The following is a 19038-nucleotide window of genomic DNA, read 5'->3' as shown; positions in this document are numbered from 1 at the left end:
CTATCATGCACAATAATGTGCAAACAATCACAAATAAAATAGACTAAATTGAGATTTTATTAAATGAATGTAAACAGATATTTTTGTAGTAACTGAACATGGACTCAATTCTGACAACTATACTCTACTGAATATTACTGGATATTTGCTAATTTCCTTGTATACAAGGCCTAACCACAAAAGTTGAGGTACTGGCATCTTTGTAAAAAATAACATGCAAAACAACAAAAGGGTATTAAATATGGATAAATATTGCATAGAAAATGTTTTAGAGGTTAGTGGTCTGCAGTTAAAATTAGTAAGCAATACTGTGAACATAATAGTTTTCTACAGGTCCTCAAGCAGTAACCCAAAATTATTTTTAAATAAATTTAAAACTGTGCTAGACAATTTAACCAAATCCATGAATGAACTAATTATACTAGGTGATATGAATATTGATCTTCTGAAACTGGAATGTAACAGTCAAACATACCTAGAAATATTAAAATCAAACAAATTTAGAACAGCTAGTAAACAAACCCACAAGAATTACAGAAACTACCGAGTCTTTAATTGATCATGTTATAACCAATATTCCCAGAAACTGTGTAACTGTCCAAGTTGTTCACACCCTAATCTCCGATCATACTGCTCAACTTGTGCATTTAAATGGCAAAAACCTTACGTACATGCCAACAATATCAATGGAGTATAGACAAAAAAACATGGAAAATATAGAATATCTCAAACTACTATTGAGCAATGAAACGTGGGATGAAATTTTCAATCTTACTGATACCAATGAAATATGGGACTATTTTATTAGTAACTTAATTTATTACTTAAATTTAACATGCCCCAAAATAACTAAGAAAGTAACCCTTAGTTCTACTAAAATCCCACTCAGTAATGATATAATTCTTCTCAAAGAAAAAATGAATGATGAATATACTAAGTTCGGAAACCACAAAGATATCAAGTATCAAAATAAGTATAAAGAACAAAGGAAATTATACAGAAAATCCATTAAGGAACATAATTCAAAGAAAATATGTAATGAAATTGTGAATGCTACTAATAAACAAAAAAACAATTTGGAGTATTATAAATAAACGGCGAAAAGCAACCATAAAATATGAGGTTAACATAAAAATTATAATTAATGATGAAGAAATAACCGAACCAGAACTAATATGCAACACATTCAATAAATATTTTGTCGATTTGCCTAATACAAATCACAATGTTGTTAATGATAATGACACAACTCTGAATCCAACACATAAACATGTTATAAATAGTTTACTTATTTCTGAGTTAACAATAAGCGAACTTAATGAAGTCATAAGAGGAATAAAAAATAAGAGGACTTATGGTCCAGATGAATGGTCACATGATTTAGTAAAGACCTGTTCACAATTTTTTCAGAAACCATTGCTTCATGCAGTGAATTCCTCAATCAGAACTATAATCTTTCCTAGAATATTGAAAACTAACAAAGTTGTACCTATTCATAAGAAGGGAAATAAAAATAATATTGAGAACTACGGACCTTTTTCACTTACTTCTACATTCTCAAAGATTCTTGAAAAAATTATATCTAAAAATATACTCAATTTTTGCAACAAATTCAATGTATTAAATAAATGTCAGCATGGATTTCTCTCAGGTAAATCTATAAATACAGCTCTTGCTCAAATGATTAATTACATATCTGAATCGTTGGAAAATCATGAAATTCTTAATGCAGTATTCCTTGACCTCTCTAAGGCATGTGATAGAGTAAACCATAAAATTCTGATGGACAAACTCTATAGCTATGGAATAAGAGGGATTCCACATTTATTAATACAAATATATCTACAGGAAAGAATGCAATATACACAAATACGTTTTAATATACGTGGAATTCTCACTGATTTCACCTCTAACACAAGAAGTATTATTAGTGGTGTTCCCCAGGGATCAATTTTAGGACCATTGCTATTTATCTTATACATTAATGACATCCCTGAATATCAAGATAGGAGAGTAATTACTTATGCAGATGATACAACAGTTTCGATTAATGACAAAGATGTTGCCAATCTTGAAATTAATACTTTTGTAAAAATTAACCAAATAATTCAATATCTAAACCTAAATAAACTAACTATTAACAATAATAAAACTAAATTTATGACCTTTAATCCAAGTAAAAACAACAAAAATGTCCCACAAACTACTTTAGTTGACAACATAGAAATAGAAGGAGAATATTCTACCAAATTATTGGGTGTTATCATAGACAATGATTTAACATGGGACGAGCAGATTAACAGTATATGTAGTAAACTAGCCACAAATCTTTATCTTTTGAAACAGCTTGGACATTATAACATAACTGAAATCAATTAAACTATCTATTATGGACTTATATATACCCTCATATTGAATATGGTATTGTAGCATGGGGTAGAGCTTCTTATATTAAAATCTCCAGAATACTAAGACTTCAAAAAAGGGCATTGATAATTATGTTTAAATTAGGTTATAGAACTTCCTGTAAAGAAACTTTTAAAGAGCAACGAATAATGACTGTTTTCTCTCTATACATATACAAAGTCATCTTAATTGTTTTAAATACTGGTCTAGTGACCAAAAATTACCAAATACATGACCACAACACTAGAAGCAAAAATGACTCACCTAAAACAAAACAGACTGATTTTATCAAAAAACACACCATTGAATTCTGGAATATGGTACTATAATAATCTCTCAAACAATATTAAAATACTCACACCCCAAATTAAACAGACATTAGCTATAAAAGACTATTTACTAAACAAAGCACTGTATAGTCTAACTGAATATTTGGAAAATCCAGGTCTAGAAATTAACTAATGATACCATATTCTTAACAATCATGTATCTTAAACTATTTGTAGAAAAACTCTCAATAATACACATGTAATCCTTGACGTTTTCCATACCTGTGTATTGCAGGTTTACGGAAATAAATTATTATTTTTATTATTATTATTATACCTATTCCGTAAATTCCATCGGCAAACCAGCACCAAGCTTGTATGTTATACGGTGTAGATTTCTTTGTTCAGTATATGCACACTGTTTATAGTCAAGAACATTTAAAATGCATTCTTAAATATATATAATTGGTGTTTTTCTTCTTGACTGTGCATGCCTACGTTACACACATTACACATATGTTGTGCTCTCCACGAGAAGTAGCATAGTAATATTTTTTCCAGATTTTTTGATAGCAGCAACAGCATGAAAATCTTATACCAACTTTTCATTACATTTTCTGTTTTTCACATTAGAAGCACAACTGCCGATTGGGGCATTTAGCAGGAAGGGCACGAGGACGGATGCTGCTGCTAAAAGGGATGGCGAAGTATTATAAAAAGTATTGATAGCATTATATTACAAGGATCAAAAGTGTTTGAGCAATACTTTTTCAGATAGTAGAAGATTAAAATAAAGTAAAGCACAAATCTATTAATCGGGACTATATTTACTAGACACCAGAAATCGAATCAGGGGCTTGTCAGTTATGAGATAATACTAAATGAATAATTCTTATTCCTTTCTGTAATCATGGGTAACACATATAACGTAGAATTGCTTGTATTTCACAAAAATCTGCTAATGCTCACCTTGTATTCAAGACGTCCTGGTTTTGATACCGTGTGGAGGCACATAGTGGCTCGGATTCCACTTTATCTGTAGGTCCAATCCCAATTAACCTATCTGTGCATAAAGTGGACTTAAACAGCAACTCAACTCTATGTCCAATTTTTCATTTTTTCAGGAGCCCTGTTTAAAATTTCACATGATATATTTATTGAACCTTTGTCACCACTGCACTGAAAGTTTGTATCATTGCAAAGGCTGATACATATATTGAAGTCTCTCGAAATAAAAGAAGTTGTTTCGTTAGGTACTTATGCTGTAATTAATTATTGAAATTTAAGATAAAACAATTGCACACAACACTAGCTTTGATTTGAGAGTGCCATAGATAGAACACTCCTTTCTAGAAATGAGATGGAGATGAAATAATTTCATTATAAATTTGTCATTTGGTAGCAAAGTAAAGTAAATTTTTTATATATAAATTCATATTTTGGAAAATCATTCAACTACTTTGTAACCATTATTATTCAAAATGTTTATCTGTTAACAACAAAAGTAAGAACCGAAGACTATTGCTAAGCAGCTCTCAAAAGTGACTAAGGTTAGAATGCAAGTGTTTTATTTCATACTCGGATGGTGCTTGTTGTTGGATGAGTAAATTGTCGTAAGGTTTTATTGTCTCTTGGCGTTTGCATTCTCCTGGCTGCTTCCAAATTCTGTACATGGACCAAGAAGACTCTCAATATATCAATATTGGTTGTATGTAGACCACAGCGCAATATATCCATTTGTTTACAATTTGGAGGTAGAACATTTGACAATGTATATAAGCTGTTTATAATATGTTGAAGCATCTACACATGATATTTTCATGGTTACATCTTATCATATTCTCTTTTATCATATTCTGTGACCCTGCCAGAAAAAGGATTGCAACTTCCTGTTAAGTTCCCTTTGTTTAATTGCAATTTCATCATGCTACACATGCATTTTTTACATGGTTCGATTTCTATTTATGTCTTGACACATACTTTGGAGCTATACCGATTACTTCTTGTATGTTTTCTTGAGAATTGATTTTCATTTCTGTATACTACATAATACTTTTGTTGCCACCAGCCATTTGTTTGGTGTAGTCTTACTTACAGACTGCTGCTGCCATCTGTGTCTCATGTGTGAGGTGTGAAGGGGCTTTCTGAATTGGTCCATTTACCATGTGGTGAGCTATTTTATACTTTCCAATTGGCATAAACATCCCCAAATGCTTTTGTAGTTGGGAGGGTCTCAAGCATGACACCCCTTCGAACCTCATGTGGAGAGCCAGCAACAAGTAAATATTGCAATACTATTTGGAATGCCTTGTTGATGAGGAAACAGTGATGTTTGCGTGAGGTACTTTTACATCTTCTTATTGATAATTAAGACTTTCCGAATTTATAATCAGTGCTAATTTCTTTCGTACCAGTGTACATCCTGAATGGTGCATGCTATGTTGAAAATTCAAGCACTTTAGAGTTGGGTGTGGTCGGAAAAAAAACTGGCACAAAAGTGTCCAAATCAATGAAAATACATGAGTTTGCAGTATTTTACATGTTCTATGGTTTTCCATTTGTTTCCCTACTGTAAAATAGACACTAATTTCTAAATGTAAAATACGATTTACAGTATGAAATTCATAGCTAGATATAAACAGTGTTTTCAAAAAAGCAGACTGAAGTTACAGATGATGAGCAACACAGTCTCCTTCAGTATAAAGCAAGACATTCTCCATGCATGTCCGCCACTGAGTAAACATCAACATTTAAATTGAAACACAAACATGTAAAAGGTTGTTTTAAGTCCATTTCATGGTAAGTTGTGCTCATCAGGACTACACGTTTAGTTTTACCCCTAGCTTACCCATGCTGTATAAGAAACATACCAGGGGGTGACTCACAGACCCACACTTATTTTTTTGATCACTAATATTCAAAAAATAATTTTGTTATTGAATCACTGCTTCCTTTGCTGATTATATATGTGCAGTATTTATTAATTATAATAATTACAAAAATTACTACAGTGGAACCTTGATAATTCGAACCTCAACATCTCGAATTCCTTGATAAGTCGAACTTTTTGTAATCCCCTTGAATTGTCCATAACACTAAATAGTAATTTTACCTCAACAACTCCAATAAAACCTTGATAAGACAAATACAGTTGTACAGTTTATGGAATGCTGTTCGAGTTCAATAACTCAAAGGTAGAGTATGAAAAACATCTATGAGTTGAAGTTAAATTCTAATCACCTTTATAACTCGAAGTTTTAGTCACACGGACCTCAGTAAGTCGAAGTGTAGGATGCGTATGTACATTGTCAGGTGATCAACAATGGTGTTGGGACTTGAACTCCCCCACCCTGCCGTGCATGTAACCATCATTGTCAATGTGCTTTAGACCTCTATAACTTGAAGTCAGCGATTTTGACCCTCATTAACTCTAACCTTGGTAAGTCAAAATACTTGATACCTTGATTTTTTCTTTTTCCCATCAAGGTCGAGTTATCAAGGTTCCACTGCATCTTTAATAAAAAATAATAACCAATTATTGCATGACTGTCTCACATGTATTTTTTTTATCATTCACTAAAAGTCACAAAATCCATAATAACCTTATGATTAATGCTTTTTATTTGTAGAAATGCAATTGTTTATTAAATATAATAATTACCATCATTACCAACCAATTGTACACTGTCACTGGCATGAGTGTCTCAAATGAGATGCATTCAAAGATACACCAAGTGCATTTTGCCTCCTATTTACATTACATTTACGTTTTTATGAGCAAAAGTAATATAGAAATATGGGGAACGTCCTAGAGAACAATGTGATTTATTTTCAAACAGTTGAAAAATCTAAAAAATATACATGTGGTGGGCCTGAATGTCCCCTCTTTACCTCGGTAAGCTAGGGATAAAATTGAATGTGAACCACTATGCAATAGCTTTTTATTGAAAAAAAACATCCATTTAAAAAAACTGGCTTTTTTGCAACTCTACTTTAGATTGAAACTCACCTACTTCCACCAACTTTTCCCCTCTTTTCATTTTTTGCTGTGTGCACTAATAAGGGAGTTGGCTATGGATCTGGACTTTTGAGTCACCCTGTATTTTATAATAAATGGGAATTTAAACATCATATTCATGTACATTAATTCAAACAATATTATATTTGATTTCTGTTAGACTTTTACTTTTGAATATTAGGAATTTGCCTATGAAAATCTGTTATCATCCATCACCTAACCTAGCAAACCCTACCCACACCTAACCTAAATCTAACATAACTCCAGATCCCATTGGTATCCCATTTTAAAATTTTGTATACTTCTTGAGTAATAGTGTATGTGTAACATGTAATTTTTTGAAAAAATTAATAGACACATTTTTGAGAAAAATGGATCCCAAAATTTTCTTTACATCACCTTCAATTCTTTTTTTACCCTGGCATAGTCATGCTACAATTTGTGTGAAAGAGCTCGTACAGACCTTTACAATACCATCCGATTCAGTATGTGCCCTGGTTGTCGAAATATTGTAATTTAAAGTTAACAAGATGGTAGAAGAAATTGTCAAAATCGAACAGTTTACAACACTGTAATTTCAGAAATACAAAAGATATGGATCTACAAAGTTGCATATTTTCCTACCTCAAGTGGTCCTTCCAATGTACCAAATTTCAAATGAATCAAAAGATGTAAGTTTGAATAGTGCCTCTTCACTTGTTGATTTCACGTGGAATGTCCCTATAGCTGAACATGTCTTCCAACAGATATAAAGGGACTACAAACAAAAGACCCTTCAGCTGGAAACTTTTGCATGCCTCCCCCTTCATCCCTGCAGGTCTGACCAAGATGAAGTCTGCTCCACCCCTCCCCTACCACGGAGCATGATGCACACACAGTTTCTGCAGTGTCATCATTTTGGCACAACAGAGTTGAGGAATAGTAGCAAAGGGAAAATGAGTTGGGAGATTTGAGCTGCAAATGCATCCCAACAGTTGCACATCTGTTGTGCCGAGTAGATACGTACAGCCAGTATTATTGCACTGTCTCTTATTATATTGAATCTGGTTCCAACACTTCAGAGTATATATTTTCATCATCATGGACCTCCGTTTTAACTAACAAGAAAATAATATATATATATAGTATTGTGCTGTTTCTGTTACGTTTTGTTCTTTGTGCTTACATCATGTCCATGTGACCAATTTCTGCTTTTTTATTTTCAGTTTGCTAAAATGAATCATGAAAGAAAAGAGATACCAAATATTGAAATCTTAGAAAAAATTGAAGCTTTTTCAAATGAATTGTTCACCGAAATATCAAATATTACTTCTTGTGTCAAGATTGCTGATTCAGATTGGTAAGTTAGTGCATCAAGACTTTGCAAATTTTGCTACATAGTGTTTTTAATTTGTTTTCAGATAATCATTTTTGTAAAAAAAATATAAAATAAAAATTCTATAAGTATTTTGAACATGTAGACTGGAGTTTTGTAGTTTTGAATATCGAGCATCTGAATAGAAATCAACAGAATTTTCCTTGAATGTGCTGATTAGGAAAAAAGTGAGGAAGTAGTCTTGTATGACGGTCATATGCATATGTCACTCCGTATATCCACCCATGTCTACTGCGAAGATGTGAGATATAACTCTTTGAGTCATAAAGACAGATGGGTAGATGGATGTACTTATCAAATAATAACTTATGCAACAAAAATAAGCTTAACCAGCTAGTCGCATTAACCGAGAGAGGCAACAATCATTTAAAAGTGAGGTTTTGTTATCTTGGAAACATATACATGTGATGATCTCACATTTTCTGCACATTAAATGTTAACAAGATATAAATTATGTTGTTTTTCATGTCTGTCTATCCATGGAAGTCATGACACTGAAAGTTGACACATTTTTAACCTCTAACAGGCATGGTGCCAGATTGTAACACAAAGGGCATTGGGTGGTTCCGTGTACCACCAAATTGAATTTACAATTTCCAAGAGTAATCGAAATAATAGCTAATATATTACACAAATTATCATGTATTTTGGTCCTTCTTCATGGAATTATGATAAACGTTTATCCACTATTTTTGTTATTGCCATGTTTATTACTCAATTTATGTAATGCTACAAAAATCGGAGGCGTATCTGTAAACGACTCTGTAAATATATTGTCATATGACTGTAAGATACAAGAAATGCTTTTTCGATGGTCAATTATCACAGAACAAACATGCAGTTACTCAAATACAACAAAATCACATAGCAAAGTTGCACACAAAAAAATGTCTGCACAATGTCAAAATGAAGGGGAAAGCATACTGGACGAGAATGTTTCATTATCACTTTCATCAGAATCCATATTTGATAATTCACTTCCCCTTCTAACTTCTTTAAGTGTAACCAGGACATTTCCATCTAAAACACGGATTGTCTAATCTGATTCTCGCACCAGGTTTCATACCAAAAGACTTACCTAAAGTGCATCGCATGGTCCTTGGTATCTATGAGTGGCTATTGCTCTGAAACTAAAATACAGCGAGCGAAGTGGCACTGGGGGGTTACGTGATATTCTAAAATATGAAGCTTCTGAAAAGGATAGAGAAGTGCATGTTATTACTTCCGAGAATGATAGCATTGTACTAAGCAGAAGGTCCAAGGGACTATGCCACACCTGTTATGACTTAATGCTTTGATATCACCGTAAGCATGAGTGTGAAATTTCGTGAGATTATAAACTGTTCTTGTCCATTTCTGAGAAATTACTAAAAATAGGAATATGAAATTCGGTGGAGAGAAACATGTTAACATATCATAAAGCACGAGTGGTTGTGTGTGGGAACGTTCCAATAGTTGGGCATCTTTGTTGCCATGTAATCAAGAGGTCTAAGTTTCGATACCCAATTGAGACACACAGTGGTTTACATCTCAGTTTAAACTGTAGGTCCCATCCTGATTAGCCATTATGTGCATAAAGTGGACTTAGAAACAAAACTCAGTAACTCAATGTTCCATAAGTCATATTAGTTTAACTTGTTAGACATATTTTTCTAGTAGAACATTCCTTGAAGCTCATGAAGTTTGTGAAGATCCTTATGGCATTTGTAAAATAACTTCTCATGCAATCTGTGTAGTTTGCTCTTGTATGAACTGTGCAAAGCAAGATACTGATTGAAAATTGTCTACCACCAAGGTCATCCGGATATTAATGCCTCATGTGCTGTAAAAATTATGTGAGGGAGGAATAATTGGAAAGTTTGTGTGAAAATAAATAAACATTTTGGGTAGCTAGTAAGGCTATTCAAAAAATTGTCCTTTGTTGTTATTTTTTTCCCCAAGAAATATTAGACTTTTTTCAATGCAACTGCATGTTTGTAGGAAGGTACCACTTCTACATAATACATTTCTCATTCACTTTGGTGCATTGTGGTAGTCACAGAGGTATACCGAATGCCAATTTTTGGAGGTAAAATTTCTATTTTCTACTTCTTTGTTTAACTTTCATTATTTGGAGGTACATTGTACAAATGTCACTTACACTACAAGCCTTGTCATTTCAGAGGAAACTCATTTCCCTACAACAAATAGTTCTTGAGTTTTTTTTTTTTTTACTTTGCACCAAAAGTTTGAAAAGTGTGAACTTGAAGAGTTTCCATCCTCAGAGGCTGTGCATTCACGAGAGACTCCTTCCACTAAAAGTTAAACCAATATGATTTGCTTCTTTCTATGGATTCCTTTTACAAGTAATTATTATTATATTTATACTAAGTGTACTATTGTACTTGGTAAAGGAATTCATGTCATCTTGCCCATCTCTATATAAATATGTCTTTCTATTTTTAGTAGTGAACTACCAGATTTCAGTTTGAAATCACAACATGGGGCATCTAGTGAACATTGCATGCTGCTCGAAAACAGAAATATCAAGACAATCGACACATTGTCAACTACAGCTAAAGAAATTTCAGCAGCAAGTGCAGAAGACGAGAGGATGAAGATTGAATTGTCATTCAATAATGAGTCAAAGGAATTTGATTTGGCTGTGGAAGATCCTTTAAAAGACATCTTGAACTTGACGTGTGATAGAGAAAAAAGTGTATTAATTTCCTATTTGAAAGAGCCTGATTTGGAACTCAAATTCGAAGCACAAGAATTTTCAACAACTTGCAAGATAGAACATGAACTCACATCTGACACATCCTTAGGAAACACTGTTAAATCTCAGCAAGATGTAGTGGAGAATGAAATTAACAGAGAATTTGTAGAAGAGCCTCATACTATTAAGAGTGAAGAAATTTTCATTGCAGATAACCCTATCGAGCTTTCTGGTTTGAAAGCTGAAGATGACTTTGAAACTCCATGTCTGAGGTATGTATTTTATATAACACACATTAGAACTTATCCTAATAATACACATAAAATTATGCAGGTTGTACATATAGTCTGGTGACACTAAAACATTTATTGTAAAGAAACTATTAGTGTTACTAAGTGATACAGCACATTAGTTGAACGAGTAAAGTTGATAGTTTTTTTTTTTCTGTGTGTGTGTTACAGTCGTTCCCTGTAGTTCAATTTTTCTCGCTGCTAGATGGTGGTAAATTCAAGATGGTGCTTTCCGGAGCTGAAAATAGAAATTTGTGCACTGCATTTTGATACAGATTGCTACACAAATATCCAACTGAGCAAATACAGAAAAGATGTCCCAAGAAAGAAGGCAATCTGATGTTGCTTCATCATGTAACGTTATGCTTGCTGTGTTAATTATATAAAGGGGGAAGCTACCATATATTAAAAATTTGAGGCTGGGATGTTAGCAAGGAAAATTAGCATAACGCACAAAAATCTTTTGAGTTGAGGTATTTGCCATGTTGTTCACAGCACCTGAAAGTTCCAGGGAACTTAAAATTTGTGTGGGCGACAATAGAGAGTAAAACTTAAATAAACCTGAAATGCAAATGTTGAGTCAACAAAGTTATATTGTCGAAACATGTAAAGTTCAACTTAAATGCCTGTAAGATAAAGTTATAACAATTTCCCAAAAATGACTAAATAGAAATATTCCAGTCTGCATGAGCATTGCACAATTTGTATTAAGCACAATCTAGTCTACCGTCACCACTAACAACACAAAATTATAGTTTGTCCATCTTGTTGAGTAGTTGCGAGTCGGGTGGAAAATGATCGTGAGAAGTTTGCAGTTAATACAATATGATACATTTTATTCAAGTTTTCTTTCACAATAATGTTTATATTTATGCAGCAATTAACAAGTGCTGCTTGTTTAACAGCAGTATTGATCACGTAACTTAAACAATTACTCTTTGTAGCAATTCCTACGTCCAATTATTCACAACAGCATATTCCAATATTATCCTTTGATTTGCCAAGATTTAATCAACAGTTAATGGAAAAATCAATAAGAGTGAGTAATCAAAAACTCTCATGGAACAACAATTACATTACAATTGGATTTTATCAATTTTTGATTATCAACATTCAATTTTGCAAATATATAAACATATTTCAGGATTTTACATTAAATGAAAATAAAATCAATCAATTGTTCTTTTGACCAGCAAAAAATCCTCCTATACAAGGTTGCAATGTTTACTTATTTAAATTATGTTGCATGAATTAACCTTTATACTCCCGAGCATTTTTATGAAAATACCCTCCTTCTTGCTCGGGCTTCTTGGTGGAATTTTAAATTCGAACACTCTTGGGATAAAATTGTTATAACTCTGGCATTATGGAATGTAGGTGAAATCAAGGTTTCCTTCGGCAAGAATATTTATCTCATCAAGCACGATAAGATGGACACTGCCACCATGTACGATGTGTCTGCCGACAATTGCCTGTATGTCGAGTTTCTGGGTGATTATGACAAACTCATCCCTCTCTTCATCGAGTTGTGAATAACCTACCCTATAATAAATAAGTATAGTAGCAATGCCTATTGACATCTTCAGTCACACAAATCGCGACGACCACGGTAACGAGCTTCTTATGCTCGATGTCAGTGTCAAGAAGTTGCGAAGCGAGACCTGCAGGCCCTGAAATCCATGCTCAACTCCAGCCTCCAGACTGAGATAGGCAGTCTGCAGTCTCAGTACCTGTACCCCAACCTCAAAATCGATGCCGAGCTCAAATCCCTGCTGCAAAAGTATACTGATCTTGTGTCCATAGACAACCTCAGAAACGTGGAGGTAAGCGTTGCCAAGTTGAAACATGAACTCAAGGCACGGACCAACGACGTGGAACAACTGAAACAGCGATTAGAGAATAAAACGAGCAGCACCCAGACAGAGCTACAATCTATTGTTCAGAGTATCAAGACTCAGGATGATTATGCGGATTTACGCAAGCATTTTCAATCCTTGGAAATTCCCACACTGGAAAATATCAAGATGGAACTTCAAACGGATGCCTTTCACGCGACCATCGCCGAGGACTAAGCCGAACTCCGAACTCTAGAAAGCTTCATAGACTACCTGCCTTCGTCCGGCGAAATGAACGCCATTGCTTGAAGCGTAGCCAACATCAAACTCCAGCCTGAGACTTACGAGTATTTAGGGAAAATTCAAGGCACTGTAGTCCACATCGAGGATACCTTACCAACCATGAAGCGATCTCTCAAACGTCCAGGAATCTCTGGAATTGAAATTGCCCGGCATCGCCAAAACTCTGGCCACAGTTCAACAGCAGATCTCCTAGTTGGAAAGTCGGAACACCGAATCCGAACTTCCGCATTGACACCACCTTATAGACGACATACAGAACAAGTTGGAAATGTTACAGCGATAGACACCTACCCAGGATAATGTGGCACAACTTCGAGATGCCATGCACACTGTGGTGGATGCCACCAAACTGGATGCTGTGAAAAGGCTCTGGAGTTACTTCAAAGTACGGTGGCCACCATGCCAACATCGCAGGACCATAAAGCTGTAAAGCGGGCCTTGAACTGAATACTCAAATCCGACGACGTCATTAACATCCAAGCCAAAATCTCACAACTTTGAGATACGGTTGCTGCTTTGCCTACCAACCAGAACGTTGCCGACCTCCATGTGCTGTTTGCTGAGATCAGAACCCAAGTGCACGACCTTGCAACCCAAATTTCCAAGTTGAGGCTTATGGAAAGCATGCAGCAGATCGTCCCAACTGTCAATCTCCAGATCGGCGTCGTCGAAGCGATTCTGGATTCTGGATCAGGATTCTGCCTTGCCTGATTTCGGTACAAAGCTTCATGAATTGAAAGAGCAATTCAAGCAGCTGTACATCGATGTGAGGATCAAACCCAGCTATGACGAGGTTCTTCGCACCGTCGGGAACACCTGGAACCGGTGCTGAGCAGATTGGATGATTCAGAATCGCGTGATTTGTTCTCCGTCGAGAACATTGGGCATTGGATGTACGAACGTGCTGGTAATTTACAAATTATATTCTTACACCCAGTCTCATGAATTTTTCCTCGACGGTACTGTAGGGTTTCTCAAATTTATATACGAGAAAAATGGAAAGAATCCTAGGCTGCGTTTTTCACCATACAAAGAAAGGATGGGGTATTCAGAGCGCTTCAAATACCGATCGCATATTGGTATGGCGCGACCAACAAATCTAACATACACGAGGATGAACAATTATCCGTTTTTGACGTCGAAAGTGCAGACAGGCTATTCTTCGAAGTCAAACAAATGTGCACCGAGGATAACCAGTTTTTTGTAATCTTTTCCTTCCGGCGAAATCTCTCATTCAATGTCTAAGCAAGCCATCATTGACGAGCTGCACAAAGCTGCATGTCACAACTACGAATGCTTGTAGTTGGTTACCAAGGGCATTGATGACCTGTGGCAGGCAGATCTCATTGAAATGAACAGTGGTAATTTGAAGAATTTGCACAAAGTCAAGAAGGGTCGCAAGTACCTCCTGACTTGTCATAGACACGTTTTCCAAATATGCATGGACCCTGCCGTTGAAAGCCTAGACTGGTGCTTGTGTCACGGAAGCCTTCAACTCTATTTTCCGGCAATCTGACAGACGGTCGCACTTCCTGCAGATGGACAATGGGAAGGAATTCCATTTTTCGAGAGTTAATGTGAAAGCACAACATCTGACACTACTCGATGTTCATCGACCTGAAAGCCAGCATCGTGGAATGCTTCAATCGCAAATTGAAAGCATGCATGTGGAAACGGTTGATGCTTCGTGGTAACTACAAGTGGGTCGACATACTGCGAGAACTCATGGAGGACTACAACAGCTCAGTCCTCCACACAATACGCATGAAGCCTGCAGACGTCGACAAATCCGATGAAGTGCGTTTGATCTCCACCGTTTAGTGTCCCAAGTGCCGACCTACGACCAAGAAACCAAAATACAAAGTAGGAGACCAGGTAAGGATCAGCAAGTTCAAATGCATGTTCAATAAGGGGTTCACCAACCTCAAGCACTTGCATGACGACTATGTGGGTGGAGATTTGAACTACAGCGAATTTTCGAAATTCTGCGTGTCATGCTGGGACGATTTTGGATTTGTGAGGATTGACATGACGAGGAAACCGAATGATGGAAAACACAGAAACAAAATCAACGGCTTCACGAATGTTGCAACATTACATAAACGTTGTATAAAATAACAATGGCAAACTCAAACTTGCAGATGACAACCTGAAGCTTTTCGACTACCTGGTGAAATGGTTCAAGGGGTAGAAATCTGAGAATTGTGGAATTTTCGAAAGGAGAAAAATCGTCAGGACCAACCTATCATCGATGCCATCAGCAGACTCTGTAAAGAAATCAAAGATATCACCGAGCAAAACAATGACTTGATCAACGATCTTGTGTCGCTCACTGCTCGAAATTATGCCATAGCCACGCCGATATCCAGCATTCACTCTATACTATTTGAACTCGCACCACCACCGAAACGTCAGGCCCTAGGCAACACCTCTTCAGACAAGCTAGTCAAATTGGGTCCATTGGCAAGGGATTACCTAAGCACTGGGAAATTCGAGAATGACGAGGTGTTTGAATTGTACCAGACTATGGAACTTAACGAGGGTGTAGTTTGAAAAATCGGAAAATCGAAAGTCACTTTGAGGGTTACGATGTGAAAGTCAATTTGGGTGAGAAGAACAGCTGGGCCAGGTATCCGGGCAGGGTGCGACTGTGGGAGCTCATCACCAAAAAGCAACCCAAAGATTACACAGATGAGGATTACCAAAGTTACCCAGAAATTTTGATCATGATGGATGCTCTGTACCAAATCAATGACTCCACACAGAACCGCTTCAAATCCAGTAGTGGCGAAAAGTACAAGAACCTCATCAAGCCAATATGTAACCATGTCAAAACGAGCAGCGCCGTCAAGCAGTACAACACACTGCCCAAGGTGTTTTATGGGTTTACGATGTGAGGAGCTCGTGGACCGTTTGCTGGTCATCACAGGCGAAGAGAATGCCGGGAATCATAATTTCTAAGAGAAAATGGTCATCGTTGGAGCATGTGGCTTTCGGGAGACTTGTCGCTACATGCCTCGCTAGGTGAACGGGTTGCTGCATTGGGTACAACCATCGCCATTGGGTACAGGCAGCCACAAGGAGATGAGGATCATTGCCACATTCAAACCGAACTCTGAGTTTATGGAGACAATCATTTATACACCCTTGTCTCAGATTTACTTTCCTGTGTGTTGCAATCGCATAGACAACATAGAGTTGGCGGTGACCAACGAGAAGGGCAAGGTGGTAGATTTTGCCAGAGCCACGACCACTGCCATCATGGAGATCAATGTGAAATAAATAACCATCGTGGAGCAAATCGGAATTTACGAGTAGCAGTCCTTCCCTCCCAGCAGTTGCACGTTCGCCAACCTCAACGAACCGAACCGAGAGATTGAGGTCGATGTGGATGTCAAGGATGGATTCATCCACCCTCACAGTGATGACCTGTACATCAAGTTCGACGTGGTGGAGATAGAGAGCAGCAAAGCTTTCCTGACCAACGCAAACCTGAGGCTCGTGGACAACTTTGTACTGTACCTGTTCTCGCAGGTGGAAGTTAGGAAGCATGGCACAGTCATCGATCGAGTCGACTACCATGGTTTCACTTCGACAGCTGTGGGAACACTGAAGCTATCCAAGGCCAATGCTGCATACTACCAAGCAGGGGGTTCAAAGCGAGCACAAAGATTGAAACCCAAAGCCACACGGTGTTGTTTCCCATGCGCTTGCTACCTGGTTTCTTCTCAGACTATGCAGAGATTATGTGGAAGGGCACTTTGCGCATCACCTTTCACAGGGCTGCCAATGACATTGATGCGTACAGCACCTTGGGTCCAGACCGGACCACCCTGCTTCCCAACACACTACCCAACGCTGCCAAGTGGCTCGTGAGGTCTATGGAGCTGTGCATGCCCATGTTGGAATATGAATCAAACCATGCCCTCAAGTACAAAGCCGACATCCTGAAGAATCCCCAAGTGCCCATCTAGTTTTACAGCTACCAGTGCGTAAAGAAACCTGCTTCCGGCAATCCTTTCGAATTTGACGTGGCACACAGTTCAACAGCATCTGGTACGACATGACAGAGTTTGCAGGTTGTGCTCTTCCAGTCGGGGAGGGAGAACAACCAGGAGAAAGATTCCAGCCAGTCCGACAACTGCAAGATCAAGAACGTCTACCTCAAAAACGGGAGGAATGAGATCTTCCCGCACGAGAACTACAACCTGAACATTGCAGCCGATGACCCTGAAACTGTACGAGGCGTACACGGCCTACAAGAGGGTGACAGCCGGCAACATGGACATGTACTACACCCCCAATGAGTTCATAGTTCACAGACCCATGTTCATCATTAACACGTTGAAGATGAAGCAGGTGGTGGTCAACAATCGCAGTAACATCAAGATTGTGTGCAAGTCCCACGATGCCCTGCCTGTCGACACCCTGTGCAGCGTCATCCTCATTGCAGAGAAAACTTTTGTGTATGACATCAAGAACAAGCGAGTGACCGAACAGTTTTAAATGCACTGTCACAAAAAAAAATGATCACACTTGAGCCCACAAGGGAACTGCCCCTTTGGCCTTGCATGTGCCCCTTTCTTGTCCCGTAGGACACAGCAGGAGTTATTTCCTTTATAGAAGAAGAGGAAGAAGAGTTTGAGTATGGAAAAGCGATTGAAAGAAATGGGGACTTCCAACAGATGGTGCAGGCTTTGCTGGTTTTCAGCTTATAATGGACCCACAGGAGTGTGTGGATTCCACATTCGAAGACACATCTCTTATCGTCAACCACATCCAGGGCAACCTTCCTCACCTGGTTGGTAGTCAACACATGGCCGACGCTCTGGATGCACTGCCCACTCGTAGAACCGATGACCTGGTTCTGATGCAATCGACATAGTCCTCGAACATAAGGCACTCCTGGACAACCTGCCTGCCCACACCCTTTGCCTTTTTGGTGACACTACCATCGGCCCGAATTGCATAAGCTTTGGCGTGAAGACCGGCAACTCGTTCTTGAGTTTACCGGGCACCTTTTGTTCCAGGCCAGGAAGCCGTACATGGTAAGCTGGGGATAGCACGACGTGTCAAAGAGCTGAGCCAAGGATGGGACTGCAGCTATGTCCTCGTACATGTCGGCCGTCCGGACATGGTATACCAAACTGTCTGTATCTGTGTATAGAGAGTGATGTCATGGACATAGTGTTTGCGTAGGGTGCCATAGTGTGTCTCAAACATGTGCAGCTTGCTCAGGTCCAAGACTGTGGCACCAACATAGATTGGTTTGTTCGGGAGCACCACAGTCCTGTCCACATGGACCAGAGCCAACTGCTTGTTGTAGATGGTCATGGACTTGAAAGCCAGGTCCAGGTCCAGGTGGTAGATGCTCATGGCGGTCGAGCGAAGTGCCTGGAACATGTCCACGGGGAGCGTCACGTCGAGCCTAAGATAGGCGTCGTGATAATCCCCCAGAGTTCGACAACCCAGCTCTCGCAACATGGGCTGGGCATGTTGATACTCCTCATCAGTAACACCCAAACCTCTCAGCTGACTGTGAAACTTAGCCTGGATAGGCAGCGACTCTTCCTCGAACTTGGCAGGGTTGGTGACGTATTCGTAGGGGTAATCCCCCTTACACCTGAAGAGTGTAAACCTGAACACGTCAAGGTTCGGGAAACTAGCAACAGTAACAGTCAGCTGCTCGTCATTCAGCTTGCCAGCGAGAGCATCGAGGCTGGCCTGGAGGAATCTCAGCGAGTCTAGGAACCAAAGCTTGATGGTCGCTTGCAATCCTGGGATGGACACCCACTTGCTGACACTGATGTAGCGCTTCTCATTCTGCACCAGGACGTTGATCCG

At 38.0% G+C, this 19038-nt stretch overlaps 1 protein-coding gene across 1 annotated transcript in view; it reads left to right on the top strand.

Annotated features, from left to right (window-relative positions):
• The first annotated feature begins 1636 nt into the window (after positions 1–1636).
• The window catches only part of LOC145988991 (uncharacterized), a 30090-nt gene continuing 12688 nt past the window's right edge, over positions 1637–19038 (top strand). Inside the window, exons 1-3 of the mRNA XM_083124292.1 lie at positions 1637–1651; positions 7899–8032; positions 10514–11038. Of these exons, the coding sequence (XP_082980418.1) occupies positions 1637–1651; positions 7899–8032; positions 10514–11038 (674 nt within the window). The remainder of the gene's footprint in view (positions 1652–7898; positions 8033–10513; positions 11039–19038) is intronic.

The sequence above is a fragment of the Lepisma saccharinum genome, chromosome 6, assembly GCF_977018435.1.
Source record: "Lepisma saccharinum chromosome 6, izLepSacc3.1, whole genome shotgun sequence".
NCBI lineage: Eukaryota > Metazoa > Arthropoda > Insecta > Zygentoma > Lepismatidae > Lepisma > Lepisma saccharinum.
This window is presented reverse-complemented; position numbering and strand designations above follow the sequence as displayed.